At 37.7% G+C, this 26,057-nt stretch overlaps 1 protein-coding gene across 1 annotated transcript; it reads left to right on the top strand.

Moving 5' to 3' along the window:
- The first annotated feature begins 9,177 nt into the window (after window positions 1-9,177).
- Window positions 9,178-25,977, top strand: lbhl (LBH regulator of WNT signaling pathway, like). The gene is made up of 3 exons (XM_056477994.1): window positions 9,178-9,299; window positions 20,000-20,075; window positions 25,690-25,977. The coding sequence occupies exons 1-3, from the start codon at window positions 9,178-9,180 to the stop codon at window positions 25,975-25,977; spliced, it is 486 nt and encodes a 161-aa protein (XP_056333969.1).
- Window positions 25,978-26,057: the final 80 nt, after the last annotated feature.

Genomic DNA, 26,057 nt, shown 5'->3' on the forward strand with positions numbered 1-26,057 from the left:
CCACAGTGGAATGAACCACCAGCTATTCCAGCATATGTTTCACACAGCGGATGCCCTTCCAGCTGAAACCCAGTACTGGGAATGTACATATTTTTTTTTATCATTCATTCATTAATTTTCCTTTGGCTCAGTCCCTTTGTTCATCAGGGGTCGCCACAGTGGAATGAACCGCCAACTATTCCAGCATATGTTTTATACAGTGGATGCCCTTTCAGCTGCAACCCTTTACTGGGAATGCACATGTGTTTTTATGATTCAAACATTAACTTTCCTTCGGCTTGGTCCCTTATTTATCAGGGGTCGCCACAGTGGAATGAACCACCAACTATTTCAACATATTTTTTACACAGCGGATGCCCTTCCAGCTGCAACCCAGTACTGGGAAACATCCATACACACTCATTCACACACACACTACAGTCAATTTAGTTTATTCAATTCACATATAGCGCATGTGTTTGGACTATGGGGGAAACTGGAGCTCCCGGAGCAAACCCACGCCAACATGGGGAGAACATGCAAAACTTCACACAGAAATGCCAACTGACCCAGCCGGGACTGGAACCAGTGATCTTCTTGCAACCTTCACATCAACAGAGAGCGTGAAAGAAGAGCTCTATGAGTGTTGCAGATCTATAGTAATACTTCACTACCCATAAACCTTAACTCCAAGGACAGTTGCTGTTGCCATGGAAATAAGAACCCGGGTGCTGGGTCGTGTCTCTGTACCGCTTATTAGGATTCCAATCACTTTCAAAACAAGGTGTTATTTTCAGGTTTCTTTCATTAAAGTGATAACTGCACTCTGATTTAGATGGTGAGCTGAAATAAAACACATTTTCAGACTCAGACTCAACTTTATTATTCCGTTTAGGGAAACTAAAATTGCAGCCAGGTTCCGTAACACAGGCGGAGTTCCATGTACACATTAACAAAATGTTACCCCACAACATACAATACATCATATTGCAGGTGCATCTCCCTCCCCCCATGGACTCATTTAATGACCTAATGGCCACTATTATAAGAGAATTTCTAACTCTATTTGTCCTGCAATAGGAACTCTAAAACGACGTTCCTGATGGCAGCAGCTAAAACACAAAGAACAACGGGTGATCCGGGGTGCATAGGATACCCTGAGCTCTCTTTAAAGGGCACATAGTTTACCTCTTTTTTATGATTTATTATTAATATTATGGTTTTCTTCTGAGTGTGCCAGTTTAGGTTCAGTTTAAAACACAATTCAGTTTTTTTTATTATAATGTGTTAAAAAGAGTCATGTTGGGGGCGTGTCCACAGCTCGCTGATTTAGAGGTGTGTTGCTTCACATTTAGATTAGTTTCGGCTTCCCGCCAATGTAACAAGGGGGCGGAGCCATGAGCTCACCCGCTCTGTGTTTGCAACAGAGTCTGACAGGCAGACGGAGAGAGGAGTAGAGGATCACCATTCAGTCGCACATGTACGACTTGGAGACAGACCAAGCAGAGAGTACAAAATCATATGTGTCTTTGTACAGTTTTGCAGCCAACTGTGTGCTAGTTTCAAGTGCCGAGCTTGTACACCGAAACTAATAACCACGCACACTGAATTAACTTTGACTGAGGCACCGGATGCGCCGCTCGAAGCCGAGACACGGCACACCAGACACTCTCTGTGGCGCACCAGAAGCATGAAGTGTCCCGAATCGTCGCGCCACGCATTTTTGAATTCTAAACATAGGTTTCTGCAGCGGTCCGCGGCGCCCAGCCATCGACTTGAGTGTACCTTGATAGAAACCTATGTTTAGAATTCTAAAACGCATGCTAGTTAAGATCACAGGGAGCTTCTGGGATCGCGAGAAATGCAAATGGCTGAAGTATAAGGTAGACTTAATAAGAAGTACACATGTTTGCAAACCTACCTAAAGATACAACCAATAATTCCGATTAGAGCGATAATGTGGAGAATATTGCTCTTTTGTTGAGCCCAATGAGCCTTGTATCTAAAAATAGAGCTAGCGTGTTCCTTTAGTGATATCGCTTCGACTCACGCTGAAAATGGCGGACGTGAATTAACAAACTGAGGATATGATGACGCGCCTGTCAATCAATATTGGTGGGCGGGGGGACCGCTCTCCTACGTCAAGTAGCGGTCGATTTGAAAACAGCTCCAATTGGTCCACCGTTTTTTATGTTGTTAAATTGAAAAAAAAGCACTGGGTGTGCTTATATCACCCCAATATGACAGTCTATACACCATACATGCACATATGTCTGTCCAAACAGCTTGAAAAGTAGATTTTTTTACCACAGGTGCCCTTTTAAACACCAGTATGGTAAATTACCGTTGGACCAGTTTGGTTAAAACCAATGATCTTGCCTGCCACCTTCACCAGACTACTCAACCTGTTCTTGTTTGACACACTCAAATTACCGTACCAAGCTACAATGCAGAAGAATAAAACGGATTCAATAAATAGTTTACAAAAAAGTGTCAACATAGAGGTACAAACCCGAAACAATCTAAGTTTCCTCAGAAAAAAAAGGCTTTGTTCTCAAATCTCAAGCCAAAATCAAAGAGTTAAACTGATCGTTTCTATCAATTTAGTCAAATAGCAGCTCTTTGATACAGTGATAAAGTCCTAAATAAAAACAAATATTCATCCATTCATTAATTTTCCTTCAGCTTAGTCCCTTATTTATCAGGTGTCGCCACAGCAGAATGAACCGACAACTATTCCAGCATATGTTTTATGCAGCAGATGCCCTTCCAGCTGCAACCCAGTACTGGGAAACATACACACAGTTTTGTATATTTTCTATTATATTTTGTACATACAGACACAACTGAATTACAATTGATGCCACCCAAACACTCACATTCACACACACACACACACACACACACACACACACACACACACACACACACACACACACACTATGGCCAATTTAGTTTATTCAATTCACCTACAGTGCATGTCTTTGGACTGTGGGGGAAACCGGAGCACCCTAAGGAAACCTACGCCAACATGGAGAGAACATGCAAACTCCACACAGAAATGTCATTTCTAACATGATCTTAAACATTGTCTTTGAAAGTGTGTCAGGTTTGGAACAACATGTGAAAGAATAAATAATGTCAGATTGTTTATATTGCGCCCATGTTTTTGAAGATAGTTCACCTGAAAAACGCAAATTCGGTCATCAATACTCACCCTTCGATTTGTTCCAAACCTATTTGAGTTTCTTTCCTCTGCTGAACACAGAGGAAGATATTTTGAAGAATGTTACAAACCTGTAACCATGGAATTCCATAGTAGGAAAAAAACACTATAGAAGTCGACGGTTACAGGTTTCAAACATTCTTCAAAATATCTTTGTTTGTGTTCAACAGAATAAAGTAGCTGATAATGGCTTGGAGACACTTGAGAGGCAGTAAATAAAGAGTTTTATTTTGGTTGACCTTTCCCTTTAAGACGTGTCTTTTCTACCTTCTGTGCTTTGTATGTAAATACAGAGGAAAAACACAGACAATAGCGCCTCCTCCTGGCCAGAGATAGCAAGACACCATGAATTATCCTCATTCATAGGACATTTATAGAAGTACTTTACCCAAAACCAACCATTATTTCAAACTTCTACATAATAAAATTAGAAATGGTACACAAGAACCAATAGAGAGGTAGAAAGAGCTCGAGAAAGTAATTTCAGCACATTTCTAAACATAATTGTTTTAATAACTCATTTCTAATAACTGATTTCTTTGATCTTTGTCATGATGACAGTAAATAATATTTGACTAGATATTTTTCAAGATACTAGTATTCAGCTTAAAGTGACATTTAACGGCTTAACTAGGTTAATTAGGTAAGTTAGGGTAATTAGGCAAATCACTGTATAACAGTGCTTTGTTCTGCAGTCAACTGAAAACAAATATTGAAGGGGGCTAATAATGGTGGTGGTAAAAAAATCAAAACCTGCTTGTATTCTAGCCGAAATAAATCAAATAAGACTTTCTCCAGAAGAAAAAATATTATAGGAAATACTGTGAAAAATTCCTTGCTCTGTTAAACATCACTTGGGAAATATTTTAATAAGAAACAAACAAATTCACATGAGGGGGTATAATTTTGACTTCAACCACATGCAGAAAAACTCAATTTCGCAATATACAATTTTTCAGATATCTTGCAGTCTAGATGGATGGATAGAAACTAAAATTTAAAGCGACAACAAAACAAAACAAAGCCGAAAAAGCTAAGACAAAAAAAAAATGTCTGAGACAATTCCCAGACTTTCAATGTGTGGAACAGCACTTTTACAATACTGCAACACTCTATATAAGTAGAACAGACAGATAGTACATTCATTCATCAATTTTCCTTCGGCTTCATCTGTATTTCAGAGGTCGCCACAGCTGAATGAACCACCAACTATTCCGGCATACGCAGCGGATGCCCTTCCAACTGCAACCCAGTATTGGGAAACGCCCATACACACTCATTTACACACTCGTACACTACTCGTATTTAGTTTATCCAATTCACCTATAGTGCATGTGTTTAGACTGTGGGGGAAACCGAAGCACCTGGAGGAAACGCACGTCAACACGGGGAGAACATGCAAACTCCACACAGAAATGCCAACTGGCCCAGCCAGGACTTGAACTAGCGACCTTCTTGACGAGAAGTGACAGTGCTAACCACTGAGCCACCATGCCACCACAGACAGTACACATACAATGAAAAAAATTCGCTGGATTTACTGGATTTAAGTGGTTGCAAACAACTTATTTGGGCAGTTTAACTTAATTTATTTGTTTAAATTCAGCCCATATAAATTTGCAAGCACTTAAATTAAAGAAATTTAGTAAATCCAATGAATAATTTTTTTCAGCATACAGATATACAGACAGACTCGGTCAGCGAAGAAGTGTTTGTTTTGGATTAGTACACATCGGCTGTCATCTCATCAGAGTAAGTGTATAGGGACAAATGCTTAATCTCAGGCCATATAATATCTAAAATGCAACTTAATTCCCAGAATTCTCCAGATCTGATGAGATGGACTCATATAATAGCACCAAATGCATGTTTTTAAGCGAGCCAATTCAGAACGTATATATCCAGCGTGGACTTAAGACCCGTATACACACTTTTCAGTTCATTTATGAATTGCATTATGGGATGTGGATCTCTGCTCTGTCGACTTTTGATGTTGAAAATTCAACTCTACAGTTTGACAAAGAGACTTTTATTGACATTTTAGTAATATAGAAATCATATAATACGTAAGAAATAATATATAGAGGGAAATAAGAGTGTAGAATAACAGAAAGCCAGGTTTTTGTACTGTAATATACAACACCAACCCAGACAATATAGCACTTTAAACTATTAAAAATGTTCATAAAAGTCACTTTTACAAACTCTTCAAGATTAAAGGTTGTTGCAGGAAAGATCAGGGTCCTGTAATGCCATTTAAAAGCATAAATAAATGGAGGAAAATAAAAATAAAACCTGAATCACAAAAACAAAACAAAAAAATTATAATTTACAGATATTTTTTTTACAGTGTAGATCTAGACCAAAAATCTAAAAATTCTTAAATCAAGAAGCATTTTCTAGACAAGCAAAACATATTGGCTTTTTAAAAAAAAAAATAATGTCAAAATTAAGTGAGTTTTTACTTTAAACAAGCAAAAGAATTTATCCAGCATAAACTTAAGACTCGTATACACACTAGTTAGTGTTAGTGTTATTTAATGCTTGGTTAAACATTCTTTCTATCTCTATCTATCTATCTATCTATCTATCTATCTATCTATCTATCTATCTATCTATCGTTCTAATCTATCTATCTATCTATCTATCTATCTATCTATCTATCTATCTATCTATCTATCTATCTATCTATCTATCTATCTATCTATCTATCTATCTATCTATATATCTATCTCTCTATCTCTCTATCTATCTATCTATCTATCTATCTATCTATCTATCTATCTATCTATCTATCTATCTCTCTATCATCATCTATCTATCTATCTATCTATCTATTATCTATCTATCTATCTATCTATCTATCTTCTATCTATCTATCTATCTATCTATCTATCTATCTATCTATCTATCTATCTATCTATCATCTATCTATCTATCTATCTATCTATCTATCTATCTATCTATCTATCTATCTATCTATCTAATCTATCTATCTACTATCTATCTATCTATCTATCTATCTATCTATCTATCTATCTATCTATCTATCTATCTATCTATCTATCTATCTATCTATCTATCTATCTATCTATCTATCTATCTATCTATCTATCTATCTATCTATCTATCTATCTATCTATCTATCTATCTATCTATCTATCTATCTATCTATCTATCTATCTATCTATCTATCTATCTATCTATCTATCTATCTATCTATCTATCTATCTATCTATCTATCTATCTATCTATCTATCTATCTATCTATCTATCTATCTATCTATCTATCTATCTATCTATCTATCTATCTATCTATCTATCTATCTATCTATCTATCTATCTATCTATCTATCTATCTATCTATCTATCTATCTATCTATCTATCTATCTATCTATCTATCTATCTATCTATCTATCTATCTATCTATCTATCTATCTATCTATCTATCTATCTATCTATCTATCTATCTATCTATCTATCTATCTATCTATCTATCTATCTATCTATCTATCTATCTATCTATCTATCTATCTATCTATCTATCTATCTATCTATCTATCTATCTATCTATATATCTATCTATCTATCCTAGCCTATCTATCTATCTATCTATCTATCTATCTATCTATCTATCTATTCTATCTATCTATCTATCGATCTATCTATCTATCTATCTATCTATCTATCGATCTATCATTCTATCTATCTATCTATCTATCTATCTATCTATCTATCTATCTATATCTATCTATCTATCTATCTATCTATCTAGCTATCTATCTATCTATCTATCTATCTATCTATCTATCTATCTATCTATCTAATACTATAAATTAAACATTAAAATCTCTATAGTTACTATCTTTCAAACCACTAGATTTTAAGTTTTTAACCACTAGATTTTAAGTTTTTTGTCCGTTTTAAATTTGACATCCATAAAGTTCACTTAATTTGATATATTTTAATAATACAGGTGAGAACAAGCATGTCGTTTCTATTTTTTACATAAATTAAATATTTTTGCTTAAATATTTGTTGATGGAACCCATATTTTTATGTTATCTGATTAGATGGACTCATATAATAGTAGAGAACGGATGTTTTTAAGCGAGCCAATTCAGAATGTTATATATCCAGCATGGACTTAAGACCCGTTTACACACTAGTTACTGTTATTTAATGCTTGGTCATACATTAAACTATTAACCTGTTACACTGGTTTAAGTTTTAAGGTTGCTATTGTTTAATCGTGCACTGCTAAAAAATCATTTTTACTTATATCAGGTCTTGTTTCTAGTCCAAATATCTAATAATTCTTGAATCAAGAAGCATTTTTAGACAAGCAAAACATTGTCCTGTTTTAAGAAATATTGTCAAAATTAAGTTTTTCCTTAAAACGGGAAAGAAAAAAAAAACAACAACAACAACAACAAAACATATATATCCAGCATGGACCTGTAATACAACTTAAGGTTTAATATATAAAAATTAAACATTAAAATCTTTATAGTCACTATCTTTCAAACCACTAGGTTTTAACCAGTCAGTTTTTAAATTTGACATGAAGTTCACTTAGTTTTGATATATTTTAATAATTACAGGTGAGAACAAGTATGTAGTTTCCATTTTTAAATTAATTTTATATTTTTGCTTAAATATCTGTTGATGGAATCCATATTTTGAGTATATCTGATGAGATGGACTCATATAATAGTAGCGAATGCATGTTTTTAGGTGAGCCAATTCAGAACATATATATCCAGCATGGACTTAAGACCCGTTAACACACTAGTTACTGTGTTTTTTTAATGCTTGGTCAATCATTAAACTATTAACCTGTTACACTGGTTTAAGTTATAAGGCTTCTAGTGTTTAATCGTGTTTCTAGTTCAAATATCTAACAATTCTTAAATCAAGAAGCATTTTCTAGACGAGCAAAACATTGTCCTGTTTAAGAAATAATGTCAAAATTAAGTGAGTTTTTCTTTTAAACAAGCAAATATAAAACAAAAAAACCCCATATATCCAGCATAGGGCATCACGTGGCGCAGTGGGTAGCACGATCGCCTCACAGCAAGAAAATCGCCGGTTCGAGCCCTGGCTGGGTCAGTTTGCATTTCTGTGTGGAGTTTGCATGTTCTCCCCGTGTTGGTGTGGGTTTCCTCCACAGTCCAAAGACATCGGTACAGGTCGTAGTGTATGTGTGTGAATGCAAGAGTGTATGGATGTTTCCCAGAATTGGGTTGCGGCTGGAAGGGCATCCGCTGCGTAAAACATATGCTGGATAAGTTGGCGGTTCATTCCGCTGTGGCGACCCCAGATTAATGAAGGGACTAAGCCGAAAAAAAAAAATGAATGAATGAATATATCCAGCATGGACCCGTACTACAACTTAAGGTTTAATATATCAACATTAAAATCTCTATAGTCACTATCTTTCAGATCACTAATCTGACATGAATAAAGTTCACTTACTTTTGATATATTTTAATAATTACAGGTCAGAATAAGTGTGCAGTTTTTATTTTTTTTTATATATAAATTGAATATGTTTACATAAATATATGTTGATGGAACCCATATTTTGAGTATATCTGCTGAGATGGACTCATATTAACACTGAAGGCATGTTTTTAAGCGAGCCAATTCAGAATGTATAGACTTAAGACCCGTATGCACACTAGTAAGTGCACACCTGGCTTGAGTGCCAGGCCGCTCACTGCTCTGACGTCACCCGCCCCGCCACACTAATCGACAAAGACACTAATCCAGCTCTTCTATAAAGCCCTTCTCCTCTTCTCGGGACAAGAGAGAGAGGGAGTTAGTTTAGGATAAAGACTGTCAGGCAAGAGAAGCCATCATAAAGGGACATGACTGCTTGATGTGCAGTGACATTTGGAGTATCGGCTTGCAGTCTTTTCCGATTAACCCAGAGTCAGGCTTCGTCCTGGAAGAACAGTGCCCGCCGATGGGGCCTGCGGAGGGGCAGTGCTGTGGGAGCTGCCCTTCTCTGCCCCCTATCATCATACCAGGCATGGGCAGCGTTGAGATCTGCACCACCCAAGAGGACGACTGCTTGCCCACCGATGGGTAGGACTCCTTACAGTTGTGTGTGTTTCTGTGCATGACTGAACAGATGGCTTGATGTAACAGGGACAAACGCTTATGTATGATGTTGATGCCGTTTGGCCAGGAGATTTCGAAAATACGCTGGATTGATTGATTGTATGTGTGTAAACAGATGATGCTTTCAGAGCTCACTGTAAATAATGTTAGTCATTTTAAAAGAAAATGAATGTGAGATCCTACATATGCAGTTGTTATTAAAATGTGCAAATGTGCAGTGACATATATTGCAATTACATTTGTAATAGTAAACAGTGGAAAAAACTTATATATATTATATATATATATATATATAGTTAAGTGTTATACTGTGTGTGTGTGTATATACATACATATATATATGTATAGTCCCTTTATTAATCCGGGGTAGCCACAGCGGAATAAACCGCCAACTTATCCAGCATACGTTTTACGCAGCAGATGCCCTTCCAGCCGCAACCCATCTCTGGGAAACTTCCATACACACTCAATCACACTCATACACTACGTACAATTTAGCTTACCCAATTCACCTGTACCGCATGTCTTTGGACCGTGGGGGAAACCGGAGGAAACCCACGCGAATGCAGGGAGAACATGCAAACTTCACACAGAAACGCCAACTGACCCAGCCGAGGCTCGAACCAGCAACTTTCTTGCAGTGAGGCGACAGCACTACCTACTGCACCACTGCGTCGCCGGTTTAATTAAACAATAAATTATTAACCTGTCAATGGTTTTAGCTGTAAGGCTGCTAGTGTTTAATCATGAACTGCAAAAAAATGCTTTTCTCAATTAGATTAGGTCTTGTTTCTAGTCCAAATATCTGAAAATTCTTTAAAAAAAAAGCATTTTCTAGACAAGCAAAACATATTGCCCCCTTTCAAGAAATAATGTCTAAACTAAATAAGTTTTTTCTTAATACAAGATAAATAATCTGCCAATGGGGTAAAATAAATAATCCTATATCAAAAGTATATATATAAACTAGATTATTTTGCTTACTGCTTTGGTAGATTATTTAGCTTGTTTTAAAGAGCGCCTATGATGAAAATCATCTTTTATAAGTTGTTCGGACAGAACAGTGTGTAGGTAAAGTGTGTCCACAGTCATATTGGGGTGATATAAACACAATAATTCTCTCTCTCTTTCTTTTAAATTTTATTTCCTGACGTTAAAATAGGATCCAAATCCCTCCCATTTTGAGGCCGACCACAACTTGATGTAGGAGTGCAGTTTTCCCCGCCCACCGAATTGATTGATAGCCACGTATTAACAGGTCTCCATAGTAATGCGTGCAATCATATTAACAAGACAGGACGCGCGCAAAGCACGGTTGCTGCATGGATTAAAAAATCTGTTCACCTCTCTGTGATCATCAATCATCATCAAATGTGACCAAGAATGAGTTTTACAAGTTTAACACGTTTTTAAAATCACGTTTGTAATGAATTACAGCGATTAACTTCAGCTTTACTTTATCACCACAGTGTCAATACAATTATAAAAGAAGACGCTTCAATCAAAATGTCTAACTATATTTTCAGGATGTTAAATCAGGTTTGTTTTGTACATTAACATTACGTATATTCATACAGCAGTGGATATTAACGTGTATCCTGTCACATTTGATGTACAAAAACAGTTCAAAGCTAAACGTGCGTGCTGTCTGTGTGTGTGTGCACGTGAACTTTGTAACATTGTGTGTGACTCATCGTTGCAACTCCACAGCAAATACATCAAATAATCATTGGTAAAGTTTTTACTGTAGTATTTCTCAAGAACGTTACAGGAGATCTGCTTCCTTCATGTCTGTCACTGGGCTGTTTATCTGACACAGTCGGGGGCGGAGACTGAGGTACACTCTGACAGGCACGTGGGAACGGGCGGGGAGAACTGGCATTAAAGGCACAGTCCACAAAAACAGCTACAAGATGCTCAGAGCTAAAAATGAAAACTTCTGAAAGAGCTAATAAATAATCTGATGGGTGTTTTGAGCTGAAACTTTACAGACTCATTCTGGAGACACAAATGATTTATATTAAATCTGGAAAAAGGGGTAAAATAGGTGCCCTTTAAGGACAGAATCACTTCATTTTGGCATATTGTTTCTTAAATCAAGACTGTATTTTCAGCCCGTCTAGAAAATGCTTCTGATTTAAGGACAAGAAACCAAATATTTCAATTTTATTTAACATTTAAACTGATAAACAGGTTTGAAAGATAGTTAATGACTATAGAGATTTAAATGAAATTTCATTATTAGTATTTTGGATCTGCATTTAATCTAATAATTCTAAAAATACGATTTAATATGCTATAAATAAATTTTTGTTTACATTTTTGTTTAACTAGTAAATATGAGAATGATAAAAAAAGCTTAATTATGATAATGACAAAAAATCTAAGTAAGAAAAGCATGTTTTTGTAGTTTGATGCAGGTAATGATTGTCAGGTGTATTAAAAGCACCTGATGAATGTCACACTCTCACTTGATCAGCTGTTTTCTGTGTGTCCCCAATCTGCGAGAGAGCCTGTGAATAGCATGTGGAGCTGCTGCCTCGTGCCGGAGTGAAATCTGTTCCGTTAGCTTGTTAATGACTTACCACAGGCAGCAGGAGGGGTAGGCAGGATTACAACTCTAACCGCTAGGCAGCTGTCGTCAGAGACCTGAGCAGATATGTGACGTCCATTACATGGGGGAAAAAAATAATAAAATAAATGCTCACCAGCTGTTTCACAAGCGAGAACGCAGTGAGGAAATTGCTCTTTTGGTGCACTGACTGAAAGAGAAGAGAAAAATGAGAAAGAAAATATGATAAACATCAAAAATCAAGGCTCAGTGGTTAGCAATGTCGCTTCACAGCAGGAAGGTCACTGGTTCGAGTCTTAGCTGGGCCAATTTGCATTTATGTGTGGAGTTTGCATGTTCTCCATGTGTTGGCGTGGGTCTCCGTTTGGGTGCTTCAGTTTCTCCCACAATCCGAACACATGCGCTAAAGGTGAATTGAATAAACTAAATTGGCCGTAGTGTTTGAATGTGTGTGTGAATGAGAGTGTATGGGTGTTTCCTAGTACTGGGTTGCAGCTGGAAGGGCATCTGTTGTGTAAAACATATGCTGGAATAGTTGGCGGTTCACTCTGCTGTGGCAACCTCTGAAACAGAAACTAAGCCAAAGGAAAATGAATGACTGATTCAAAAATGTATTGATTTATTTAGTTTGCACGACAGGTTTTTTTTTTAATTAGCATGATAGTTTTTGTTAGCTGCTCAATATTTTACGTATCATCGTTATCCTTCATTTCATAATGCATCTTTTTGGCCTAAATAGAGTTAAACGGACAGTTCACACACAAAAAAGTGAAAATTTACTCTTCATAGAGTAGCTCCATAGCTTTACATGTTTCCTTTTTCTGTTGATCACAAAAGAAGATATTTTGAAAAATGTTGAAAGCCTGTAACCATTGACCTCCATTGCAGGAAAAATAAATCCTGTAAAAGTCAATGATTACATGTTTCCAACATTTTCAAAATGACATCTTTGTGATAAGGAAATAAAGCAAAAGCTGTGTAAATAATGACAATTTTACCCCTTAATACGTTTATAAACCTCCCAAAAACTGAAAATGTACTCATTTTTTACTCAAGTGGTTGCAGGCATTTATGAGTTTCTTTTCTGAACATAAAAGGAGATATTTTGAAGAATGCTGAAAACCTGTAACCATTGATTTCCATAGTAGAAATTCTATGGAAGTTAATGGTAACCGGTTAACAGCTTTCCTTACAATATCTCCTATTATGAGGCAAAACACTCATAAAGGTTTGGAACAACTTCAAGGTGAGGAAACTGAGATCATTTTAATTTCTGAGTGAACTATATATCTTTCAGAAAATCAGAATAAGATAGCAGATGCCCTTAAAATTTAAAACTTAAAAACATTCTGTTGAGGTGTGAACCGAAAGCAGGCTGTGGTTTTTCAGAGGAAACTGACCTTCATTTCATTATACATCTCTGTAGATGGCTTAAGCTGACACACACGCACACACACACTGGAAGTAAAAAGGGGGATTTTGTTTATCAGACAGGTCTTCAGGCTTCCTTAATCCCTCTGAGAGAATATAAAGAGATTTGGATCGGGAAGGACAAAGAAATAATAAAATGACATATACAGTAGTCTATTCCACAAACACACGAGGCTGCTGGTCTTGTGGGCATATACGGATGAAGTCGAAATGATTGGCCCTCCTGTGAATTTTTTATTCTTTAAAAATATTTCCCAAGTGCTGTTTAATGTAGAGATTTATCGAACATATTTATAAGCATGATAGTTTTAAGATCTAATTTCTAATAGCTAATATGTTTGACTTAGCTATGATGTGTAAATTGTGTGTAAAATATTTAACTAACACGAAGTATAATAGTAAAGTATAAAATATTGAACTAGTTATTGTGCAAGATACTAGTATTCATCTTAAAGTAACATTTAAAGGCTTAACTTAGACTTAAAAATATTATATGTAAACATTGAAAATGTCCTTGCTCTGTTAAACATCACTTAGGAAACATTTGAAAAAGAAAAATTAACATTACAACTTTGAGAAAAAAAAATCTAGAAGTTAAAATAGCTTGTAGACGATGTTACACAACCTTTACTTCAAATCCAGTAGTCAAGTAGGAAAAAATATATAATAATTCCTTACAACTATATAGTGTTTTCTGGACACTTTTGGGGGGAATCTCCTCGTCCACCACCAGTGTGCAGCATCCACCTGGATGACGTGACAGCAGCCATATTGCACCAGACAACAAACCAGCTGATTGGTGTAGAGCAGACAGAGAGTGACGAAGCCAATTATGATATGTGGATGGTTAACAGGCCATGATGGAAAGAGGCCAGTGGGCAAATTTGGTCAGGATGCTGGGGTTAAACCCCTACTTTATGTTGAAGGACATATTAGGGATATTTAACGACCACAGAGAGTCAGGACCTCGGTCTCATCCAAAATACATTGCGCAATATTGAGCAGTATAGAGTCCCCATCAATATACTGGGGTGTTGGGACACACACAGACCGCAGGTTGAGCACCCCCTGCTGGCCTCACTAACATAACACCACTTTCGGCAGCAACCTAGCTTTCCCATGTAGTCTCCCATCCAGGTACTGACCGGGAGCAGCTCTGCTTAGCTTCAGTGGGTGACCATGTGAGAGTTTCAGAGAGATAGCTGCAGGCTATATATACACTATATTACTATTTTATATGATATAATTGTAAAAGAAATGATTTTAAGAGTTTACACTCAGCTATTGCTTGATACTAATAGCAGGTTTGGCATGCTGTCTTGGGAGTGAACCCTGAAGCTAGGAGAGAACTGAGCCCAGGGCTCCAGCCTGGTCACTGAGGATAAAAGGGGGTCTGAGATCAGGTAGTTCTCAACAGCCTCCCCTGTTAAAGGAGAAAAAAGGGGGAGATGGGGTGGACGGGGGGATTCTTCAAAACAAAGATAAGGGAAGTAAAACAATATAGGTTATTTATTGTAGGCTTGAATTCATCTGGTTGGTTTATCGATGATTGTTGATGCGAGACCAATTCAATTAATCTTTAATTGTATAGCGCTTTTACATTGTAGATCGTGTCAAAGCAGCTTAACATAGAAGATCATAGTAAATTGAACTGTGCCAGTCCAGTTTTCAGAGTTCAGTTCAGTTCAGTTCAGTGTGGTTTAATTTTCACATCTGAAAGTTCAAACACTGAAGAGCAAATCCATCGATGCGCAGCTCCACAATTCCCAAACCAAGCAAGCCAGTAGATCAATCATAGCACGTGATCCTCCTCGAAATTAGTTTATAACTTAAGCTATTTAATCAATTGGATCTTATTTTAAAACAGTCTTGTGTGAAATGTAAATGTTTGCACACTATAAAATGTGCTGGGTTGTATCAATACAATGTTGGGTCAAACATGGACAAACCCAAAAAGCTACCCAATAGATTTTTGTCCAAAACTGATCCAACAATTGGGTCAAAACAACCAAGCAGTTTTTTGAGTGTACATATATTAACCTTTTTTTTTATTAATAAATGATGAGACGACGCAGTGGTGCAGTAGGTAGTGCTGCCGCCTCACAGCAAGAAGGTCACTGGTTCGAGCCTTGGCTGGGTCAGTTGGCATTTCTGTGTGGAGTTTGCATGTTCTCCCTGCGTTCGCGTGGGTTTTCTTTCGGGTGCTCCGGTTTCCCCCACAGTCCAAAGACATGCGGTACAGGTGAATTGGGTAGGCTAAATTGTCCATAGTGTATGAGTGTGTATGTGTGTGTGGATGTTTCCCAGAGATGGGTTGGGGCTGGAAGGGCATCTGCTGTGTAAAAACGTGCTGGATAAGTTGGCGGTTCATTCTGCTGTGGCGACCCCAGATTAATAAAGGGACGAAGCTGAAAAGAAAATGAATGAATGAATGAATGAATAATAAATGATGACAGAATAATTTTTTGGGTAATGACAAGACAGCATACAGCAATATGCATTAGGTTACATAATTATGCTGTATATAGTTTCATAGCTAGCATTTTATGTAACAGACATCTGCAAAACAGACTATGAAATCTGACTTAAAAACACATATATTCTGTTCCCAATTGACTTTGTCATCTCTTGATAAACATTTAAACAAGGCAGTGCAACATATGTGCAAAGATTTATACAAAAGATCTGTTTTTTTTCTGTAATTTCTGACAATAACTAATATTCAAAATCATAGACTGATTTCCCTCGTGGTTTAGACAGCCACACTTAATTATTATATATACGTATTATATTGCCCATAAAATACATCATTTATGTAATAGACTTTCATACACTCAAAAAAAATAATGTTTGCTGTTTGTTCATTCATTTTCCTTCAGCTTAGTCTCTATTTCAGAGGTCGCCACAGCGGAATGAACCGCTAACTATTCCAGCATATGTTTTATGCAGCGGATTGCCCTTCCAGCTGCAACCTAGTACCGGGAAACACCAATACACTGTCATTCACACACAAACACACACACAATTATACACTACGGCCAATTTAGTTCACCCAATTTACCAATAGCACATGTGGTTGGATTGGGGGGAAACCGGAGCACCCGGAGGAAACCCACGCTAACACTGGGAGAATATGCAAACTCTCCACAGAAATGCCAACTGATCCAGCTGGGACTCGAGCGCTTATATCATTTAAGTCATTGATATGCAGTGACATACAGTCAAATATTACGCAGAACAGATCAGCCACTTTTGACGCTCATAAACAATCATGAAGTCCTTGTGCTGCAGGAATTAGGAGTTTGCTGAAGGTGCCGCTGTCGTGCAGTGAGGGGTTTGCGTCTTTAATAAACTACGACAGTTTGCGTTTATTGAACAGCAAGAATGATTAATAAATCCATATAAATCAGTCCCTTAAAAGTCATGTCTCGTCTTCAGTTTCGGGCTCAACCGCGCCTCAGCATGATTCAGAGCACTCACAACTTCTCAAAATAACCGGGAAACGCGCCCTGGGCACGGTTCGGATAGCATAGTGTGGGTGCGCCCTTCTCACACTAAACAATTGTGTAGAAGCCAGCATTTTTATGACCATACAGTCTTTACACACGATCATTTGTGTTGAAACAACATGAAGGAATTAAGTTAACTTGTTTTTACAAATTTAAGTGGATTGAATGTAAAAAACAACCAAGTTGTCGCCCCAAAAAATCTAAAATTGTGTTGTTTCAGCTCATTTTAAACAAGCAGATGAACGAACAGCAAATGTTTATTTTATTGAGTGTATGATATTATGACCACCATAAAGAAAACACATTCAAAAACGAAACAAAGAAATAAACAAAAAAAAAAGACTTCAAAAATCAACTCACAAGCAGATTTAGTCACTGAAATATGAAGAAACACCAAACAACAGTTACTTGCAAAACATGTTAGAGAAGTTGGCAGCTGCATTGCAAGGAAACTACAGATAACGTTCAGGAAGTCACACATTGAACCCTTGTTTGCACCTAATACCCACATGACCCGAGGGTGTCAGGATTTTGCTAGTTAGCATTAAGTAAGCCCATTATGACACAACCCATCACTAAAGTGGTTAGCAGAAATGAGGATTGTTTTTCTAGCATCCAGTTTGAAGCCTTTTTGGATAAAAGCATCTGCCTATTCAGAACATGGAGCTTAAAATAACAATTTGTGATCCTTTCTAGCATAAAAATGCTTTTGCCTCAAAACATGTTTTAAACTCAATATTTTAAAATGCGACTGTATCACGGAATTAAAGCAACAGTGTTAAATTCCTATACGTGGATGCTACTCACATGCAATATAATACCATGTGACATGTATCATGACCCTTTAGCAACTTCATCTGGCTTAGTCCTTTATATATCAGGGGTCACCACAGCGGAATGAACCGCTAACTATTCCAGCATACATTTCTACGCAGCGGATGCCTTTCCAGCGCAACCCAGTACTGGGAAACACCCATACACACACACATGTATACACTACAGGTCAATTTTAGTTCATTAATTTCACCTAGAGCGCATGTGTTTGGATTGTGGGGGAAACCAGAGCACCCGGAGGAATGCAAACTCCCACACAGACATGCCAACTGGCCCAGATGGGACTCGAACCGGCGACTTCTTGTTGTGAGGTGACAGTGCTAACCACTGAGCCACCCTTTTAGTAACTTTTTTTAGTAAAAAAAAAAACGTACAATGCACAGTAAGCCGTAAATAGCGTTCAAATCTGCAGTGATGACCCACAATTCAGCGCTCTTATCCAATCTGTTGCTAATGAAAAACGAGAGAGCGTATAATCCATTTTGATATAATCGCTCCCTGGCTGTCTGCTATAAGCATTGTAATCCGGCCGTTCATCAGGGTTTGAGAGTGGAACGATAGTCACAGGTCACCCGGGAGCAAACTGAGATTAAGCCAATCCCGTATCCCGCCTGGTTTCTTAGCTTTGCGACTGGTGTAAACTGTGAGAAAAATCTATTTATTTAATATTACTTTTGTCTCTTTTACTTTTTATTAAATATACGTAGGGCTGAGCGATATTGCAAAAAAATAAAAAAATAAAAAACCATGAGATCATGTTTCATATCATTCGATATCGATGATTATTAGTGAATATTTTTTTTAATACATTTAGGATTATTAGGGTTTTTTTATTTAACCACTTTAATTTATTAACATTACTAAGGCAAATAGTTTTAATAGTCAAAAACAAAAATATTCATCCAAAATATCTGATCTCTTCATAATAAAAATAAACATAAGTGTTAAAGAGACTCTTAAACTTAAAATAAAATGCATTGTGCGTGGCAATTGTAAAGGTAGATCAACATCTGTAAGGTGTCAATAATAACGATACAGTAAACCTCAAACTCTGTGAACAAATCAAATTATGTTAATCAATCTGAGCTTTCAAGTAAAGGAACCAGCCATCATTTTTCAAATACGTACTGAACAATACAAATGTGAAGTTGGATGACTACATTAGCCCCTGTGCTAAATACTCTTTCAGATGGGGGAGCTATAGTGGCTGGGATGCACAAGAAAAGAAACCAAAAACCACTCTGGCGACATCCTTACATCCTTTTTTTTACAATCTCTTCACTGCTGCTATACGGCACTCATTTCGCATGTGTTTTCCTTAACCATTACAATGGGCTGTGCGCCCTGGGATGCCACAAGAAAGAAACCAAAAGCCACTCTGGCGACATCCTTACATCCTTTTTTTTACAATCTCTTCACTGCTGCTATACGGCACTCATTTTCGCATGTGTTTTCCTTAACCATTACAATAGGCTGCGCGCTCGTGCTCCCCTTGGCGTCTCTCATAACCAAGCGACCACAATGAAGAAGAGAAAAAAAAAAGCTGCAGTGTTTGGATGCACTGTGTTTGTCTGAGGTTACTAGTAGAGCTGCACGATTCTGGCCCAAAATGAGAATCACGATTTTTTTTTGCTTAAAATAAAGATTACGATTTTCCCACGATTCTGCGGACTATTATTATTGTTATTTCTCAAACCATATGGTAAAACAACAATTATAATATTAAGTGTAGGTCTACCAGTGGGTTAAAATGCTATATTGTTAAACTTTATTTTATTTTAAATAAATAATAAATTAAATAAATTAACAGTATTTACTTTTATGGCAATTAATACATTCAAATTTAACTTTGAAGTGAAATTACTGAACATAAACATAGGAGGCTGAAAAAAATGCATTTGCAGATGACATTTAGATGTTTTGCATGGAGCTTTTAATTTCAAAAGTTCACACTTGATATTGTTTGACAACTTGTTAAGGCAGATTTGGCATGCTCGGAAGCCGGAGATAGTTGAGCCCCGGGCTACCGCCTGGTCCGTAGAGCAGTGGGGTGGAGTACGCAGATCAGGTGGTTCTCGAGAGCTCCCCATGGTAAAGAACGGAAAGGAGGAGAAGGGGTGGATGGGGGTTTCTTCAGAAAACGAAGATAAGAGAGTAGTTCTAGCTAGGTTTATAGTGAGTTGGGATTAATCTGATTGGCTAACTAATGCATGTAGATGGGTGGCCAGCTGCAGTCAATGATATCACGAGCTCCTCTCGAAATTAGTTTGTGAAACTTCAACTTATTTGATTATTTTTTTTTTTGTGGTAAATAACAGAGGGATGGGATACTCAGAAGCCCAAGCCATGGATGAGTTTCCAGCCCAGCAGAAGTGGACAGACTGCCCCTTTCAGGTAACAAACCAATCTGTCATTCTTTAATCTTTGCCGTGAGTCTGTAATGCCGGAATTCAGACAACACAACATTTCTTTTTGCACACCACACAGTCACTGTGTGGATTATGATTTTTTTGTCTAAACTCTGTTATGGTTTTGGACAAGAAACAGGTCACACTTTGGGGGCACGGTGGCTCCCCTTACAGCAAGAAGGTCGCTGGTTCGTAGTGCCGGCTGGGGTCCAGTTGGCATTTCTATGGGGTAGTTTGCATGTTCTCCCCGTGTTGGCGTGGGTTTCCTCCGGGTGCTCCAGTTTCCCCCACAGTCCAAACACATGCGCTATTGGTGAAGTGAATAAACTAAAATTGGCTGTAGTGTATGAGTGTATGTGTAAATGAGTGTGTATGGGTTTTTCCCAGAACTGGGTTGCACCTGGAAGGGCATCTGCTGTGTTAAACATATAGTGGAATAGTTTGAAGTAGTGGAGGCGACATGGTGGCTCAGTGGTTAGCACTGTCACCTCACAGCAAGAAGGTCGCTGGTTCGAGTCCCGGCTGGGCCAGTTGGCATTTCTGTGTTGTAAAACATATGCTGGATAAGTTGGTGGTTCATTCTGCTGTGGCAACTCCTGATGAATAAAGGGACTAAAGCCTGGTTTATACTTCTGCTTCGAGTGATCGACGTGAGCCACTGCGCATGCAATGCGTGTTGCCGTGCATTTATATTTATGCACGCTGTTTCTGTTGCTCTGCAGTAACACTTCCGAAACACTAGCTGGCAGTAGGTTTTTATATTTCTCTGTGTCGAGTTTCTTCACTGGTGTTTTGCTTTTTCTGAAACTCGCTCATTCAGAGGTGGGAACCAGCGGACGTGCAATAACTTTAATCATAAGGTAAACACAAAACAACAGCTTCCATCTGGAGCTCCTTTACGGGACTCGACACTTGTGAACACTCGCTCCATCGGGCTCGTGCGGCTCTCACTTCCGCCCACACTCGTCAGCACTACCAAGCCGACCAAACACAGATTGGTCGTTGCGTTTGAGAAGTGCTCGTCAGCGTCAGCCACAGTGAGGGCTCTGCGATCATACGTAGGCTGTGCCGATGTATACACATGCTCTTGAAACAGAAGCATAAATCAGCCTTAAGTCGAAGGAAAATGAATGAATGAATGAATGAGTTGGTGGTTCATTTCACTGTGGCAACCCCTGATAAATAAGGAGCTAAGCCAAAGGACAATTATTAGCCCTCCTGTGAAATTGTCAAATATTATTAATTATGTTAAATGGAGCAAAGACATTTTTCACAGCCTTTCCTTTTTTTTATTAAATTTATATTTTTATAAAAAAAACAATATAGTATAAATATATTATAATTTTATAGTAAATTATAGTAAATGTCATATATTTGAGAATATATTTGAGATTGTGAAATGCAAATTTTTATCATTTAACTGATACATTTATCTACATAAATAAATGTTTAAATATGTCTGATTTATACGTGTGTATTTTTAATTAATAAACCAATCATTCATTCATTCATTTCCTTAAATGATACTCTTAGTCCTCCAAAAATTGCAACTATAATTGTACATTTAAGCAGCAATAATGTACTAATGGATTGGAATGGAAATGTTCTTGATTTGTATTTATTCATTCATTCATTTTCTTTTCGTCTTAGTTCCTGTATTAATCTGGGGTCGCCACAGCGGAATGAACCGCCAACTTTTCCAACATATGTTTTACACAGTAGATGCCCTTCCAGCCGCAACCCATCACTGGGAAACACATACTCACTTATTCACACACATACACTATGGACAATTTAGCTTACCCAATTCACCTATAGCGCATGTCATTGGACTGCGGGAGAAACTGGAACACCCAGAGGAAACCCACGCCAATATGCGGAGAACATGCAAACTCTACACAGAAATGCCAACTGACCCAGCTGAGGCTTGAACCAGTGACCTTCTTGCTGTGGGGCATTTGTGCTACCCACTGCGCCACCGTGACACCCTAAACTGAACATGTAATAAGCATGATGTTTCACATATACAGGATTATTGTATATTGATAATTGTACATTTTCAGTAAATGTCATGTAAACGAAAAAGGAAAATCTGAGTTTAGTTGAAGTCAGCTATACAGTACAATAATTCCCCCAAAACAGATGCTATTTAAAGGGGCAGTTCACCCAAACAAAAAAAACTCTTTCATTATTTACTCACCCTTCACTTGTTCCAAACCTATAGTGTTTCTTTATTCTGTCGAACACAAAAGAAGATATTTTAAAGAATACTTGAAACCTGTAACCATTGACTTCCTTAGTATTTGATTTTAAAGTATTATTACTGGTCTATAAATCACTAAATGGCCTAGGACCTCAAAACATTACAGGTATGCTCACTGAATACAAACCTAACAGATCACTCAGATCTTTAGGATCATATAAACTAGAAATTCCAAGAGTTCAGTCAAAGCAGGGTGAATCAGCTTTCAGCTACTAACAGCGCCCCTCGCTGCTGGAATCAGCTTCCAGAAATGATCAGATGTGCTCCAACAGGCACGTTCAAATCAAGACTGAAAACACATCTGTTTAGCTGTGCCTTTACTGAATGAGCACTGTGCTACGTCCGACAGATCGCACTATTATGTTTTTCTCTTCTTTTTCATTCTTTTATAACACATTTTATCAGCTTTATGTTTTTTTTTTACCAATTTTATTATGTTTTTTTTTCTTATACTTGTTTCTTTTATTCCTGTTTATGTAAAGCACTTTGAATTGCCACTGTGTATGAAATGTGCTATATACATAAACTTGCCTTGCCTATTATTGAACTTGATGGTTACAGGTTTTCAGCTTTCCTAAAAACATCTTCTTTTGTATTCGACAGAAGGTTTGCAACCACTTGAGGGAGATTAAATAGTGCGTACATTTTCATTTGTGGGTGAACTACCTCTTTAAATGCTTCTTAAATTTTGTTTGGTGACACTAGTTGTACACAACAGCATTAAATGAATCATTGCAGATTACACATTGCATGAATAATGTGGTCAAGCTATATTGCAATGCTGTGTTTCAATATTGGTTCATTTGATAAATGCGGTTTTCCTTAGGTTCTCAATATTGCAATAAAGTCAATCACATGCTAGAATTTCAGAAGCCTGTTGGTGTTTCATCCTCACTTTGACCACATCATGACAATCTCAAACTTTAACGCGACCACACTGTTAAAAAAAATGATATGACAAAAAGTGATGACAACAAACGTTTTTATGTTACTTTAACTATTTTTAACCAATTAGTCAGGTTTCAACTAAACACTTTAAGTTAAAGAAAGAGTAACAAAATATTATTATTATTATTATCATATCAGTTGCGATACTGCTGTTGAATATTTTGATTGCAATATTACATTTCCATAGAGAAAAGCTATTTTTATTAGCTTCTAAAAATATATTATGTAATAATCATAGTAAAAGAAGTAAAAATTGATATTTTTCTCATCTAAAACTCTGCCAAAATGCAAACATTTAGACACTAAGAATGAATAAAACCTACAGATATTCTGACTCTATTTGGCAGTTGCTATTTTCCTCTCATCTCAACCCCCTTCATTAGTATTTCAAGAGTTCACACTTAGCTGATGATCATCAAAAGCATGTTTGGCATGCTGTCCCAGGAGAGAGCCCCGAGCTCAAGGGATCCTCGAGCCCGGGGCTTCCTCCCGTTTGCAGAGCGAGAGGGGAGCCTGAGCTCGGTGGATCTCAGAACTCCCCGTCTGCAGTAGCTAAGGGAACACGTGAGGAAAAAAGGGGGCTAGACAAATGCTTCATTGTTATGCATGATGTATATATTTGGATGGTGGGAGGAAACCGGAGAACCCGGGGAAAACCCACGCTGACACGGGGAGAATATACAAACTCCTCACAGAAAACCTACCGACCTGGCAGGACCAGGGTTGGCAGTGTTCTTGCTGTGGGGCTAACAGTGCTAACCACTGGGCCTCCGTGCCGCCCGATCTAAAGTGAAGGAGGAGAATGGGAGGAAGGGGGGTTTCTTCCAAACTAAGATAAAGTGGACTGAAAACTGTGGTTATTTATAGTAGCTTATGGCTCATATGATTGGATGATACTGATTAGCTTAATACGAGACCGGCTGTGATAAATCATAAGCACATGATCCTCTCGAAATTAGTTTATTAATAAACCTCACTTATTTTCAGCTCTAGATTCCCCTCCTAGCCAATTGCAGAACAGCTACAGGTAGTAATGCCCCATTTGACTGACGTAAGGCCTCCAAGTGGGAAAAAACATACAACACAAGTAGGCTGGGTTTGGGGTTGGTTTAGGTGGAGCATTAATAAACACTCTGTGGCATGTAAAAGGCATTAAAGGTGCTGTATGTACATTTTAGACTGTTCTAAATCATAATAATACCACAGTATGTCTGCAGATATTTGAAAATGTGTGTTATGTGCTGGAACAGCTGTCTTTGTTTTGGTTATTTAACCCGCTCACCGCTGCTTTAGCCAATTATATTTCAGCACCCCAGGTTGCCTTGATGGAAAACAGCGTATTTCATAATTTAGAGAAGAAGGCGCTCAAAGTGTGCGTCCGCAAACAAATTACAACCTCCAGTGGACAGTAGCAGACTTCGAAATGAAATGCAGATTGAGAATTCCACATGAGGTGGTTATTACTGAGCAAATAATATAAATATCACGAGCGTAAACATTAGGTGAGCAGGTTACATTGTAACCTAGTGTCCTAACAACACACTACGTGACAAAATTGGCTGTTTGCACCAGATGAAACACAACAGAAGTTTAAATAAAGTCATTCAGAATAGTGCATTCACTGCACTCCAACACAATGGTAAGATTATCTAATTAATACATATTAAACCTCTTTAACATTATTAAATGTACATGCTGAATCACTTATGTGTGTTGGCTTGCACTGAGTCACAGTTCTGAAGTTCAATTTCAAACAGTTTATTTTATTTTCAAGATCTGAGTTGAACTATCTGCTGCTGCTTTCAGTAGTATGGCAATAAATGTCAGGTGAAATGGCATTCACACTCAAATTATTAGCATTTAACACTGATTAAAGAACATGAGGTGTACCTGAGGTAAACGGTGTTAGACAGTGTGCTTTTGAACCAGGCGTGCAATACATAGTTCAACCACTGGGTGTCAAACTTACATACTGCACCTTTAAAAAAAACTAACAGCCCACTTGGAGCTCAAGTCCCACCCACTTTAAGCTGATCAGTCAATTTGAAGTTGGTCCAAACTCTACTCAACTAAAACTTTACAGCCTTCTCATTTAATTAGTCAAATTTGGATGAAAAAAAAGATAACAGAGCCGATAACCTCATGGGCAAAACATATAAATTCAATGAACTTCAGCCATCTTAAGTTTGCCCCAATACCACCTGAGTATTTTCCTTTCAGTGAATCTTAAAAAAAAAAAGAAGTATTTTCTTGCACCTCTCTGCGATAGGAATATTGATATATTCAATTATCGCGATAATGATAATTTTTCGATATATTATGTAGCACTATTGCAATAAGATTTCTCTCTCTTACTGTATCCCCTCTGTCTCTCTGCTTGATTTTGCAGATCTTCCCAGACCCAGTGGAAGTTGTTTTGAGCACTGAAGGCACTCTGACCTGTTCTCCGCAGGGGAAGGAGCGCCTGCCGTCCATTGTGGTGGAGCCCACCGATGTGAGCGAGGTGGAGAGTGGAGAGCTGCGCTGGCCGCCAGAAGACATGGACTTTGATGAAGATGAAGATCTATTCTTGGAGCAGTGCATCCCACCTGCAAACATCGCAGACTGGGGGGAAGACGAGGAGGAGAGCTCTGTTATTGAAAACCACCAGCAGTCCGCTTCCCTGTTAGGTACCTAAAGCACATTCACAAGTATTCAGAACAATAAGTGCATCCATAATTTACTAAACAGGGCATATTAGGTGCAATCAGGGCCGGC

The sequence above is a fragment of the Danio aesculapii genome, chromosome 18 (assembly GCF_903798145.1).
Source record: "Danio aesculapii chromosome 18, fDanAes4.1, whole genome shotgun sequence".
Lineage (NCBI taxonomy): Eukaryota > Metazoa > Chordata > Actinopteri > Cypriniformes > Danionidae > Danio > Danio aesculapii.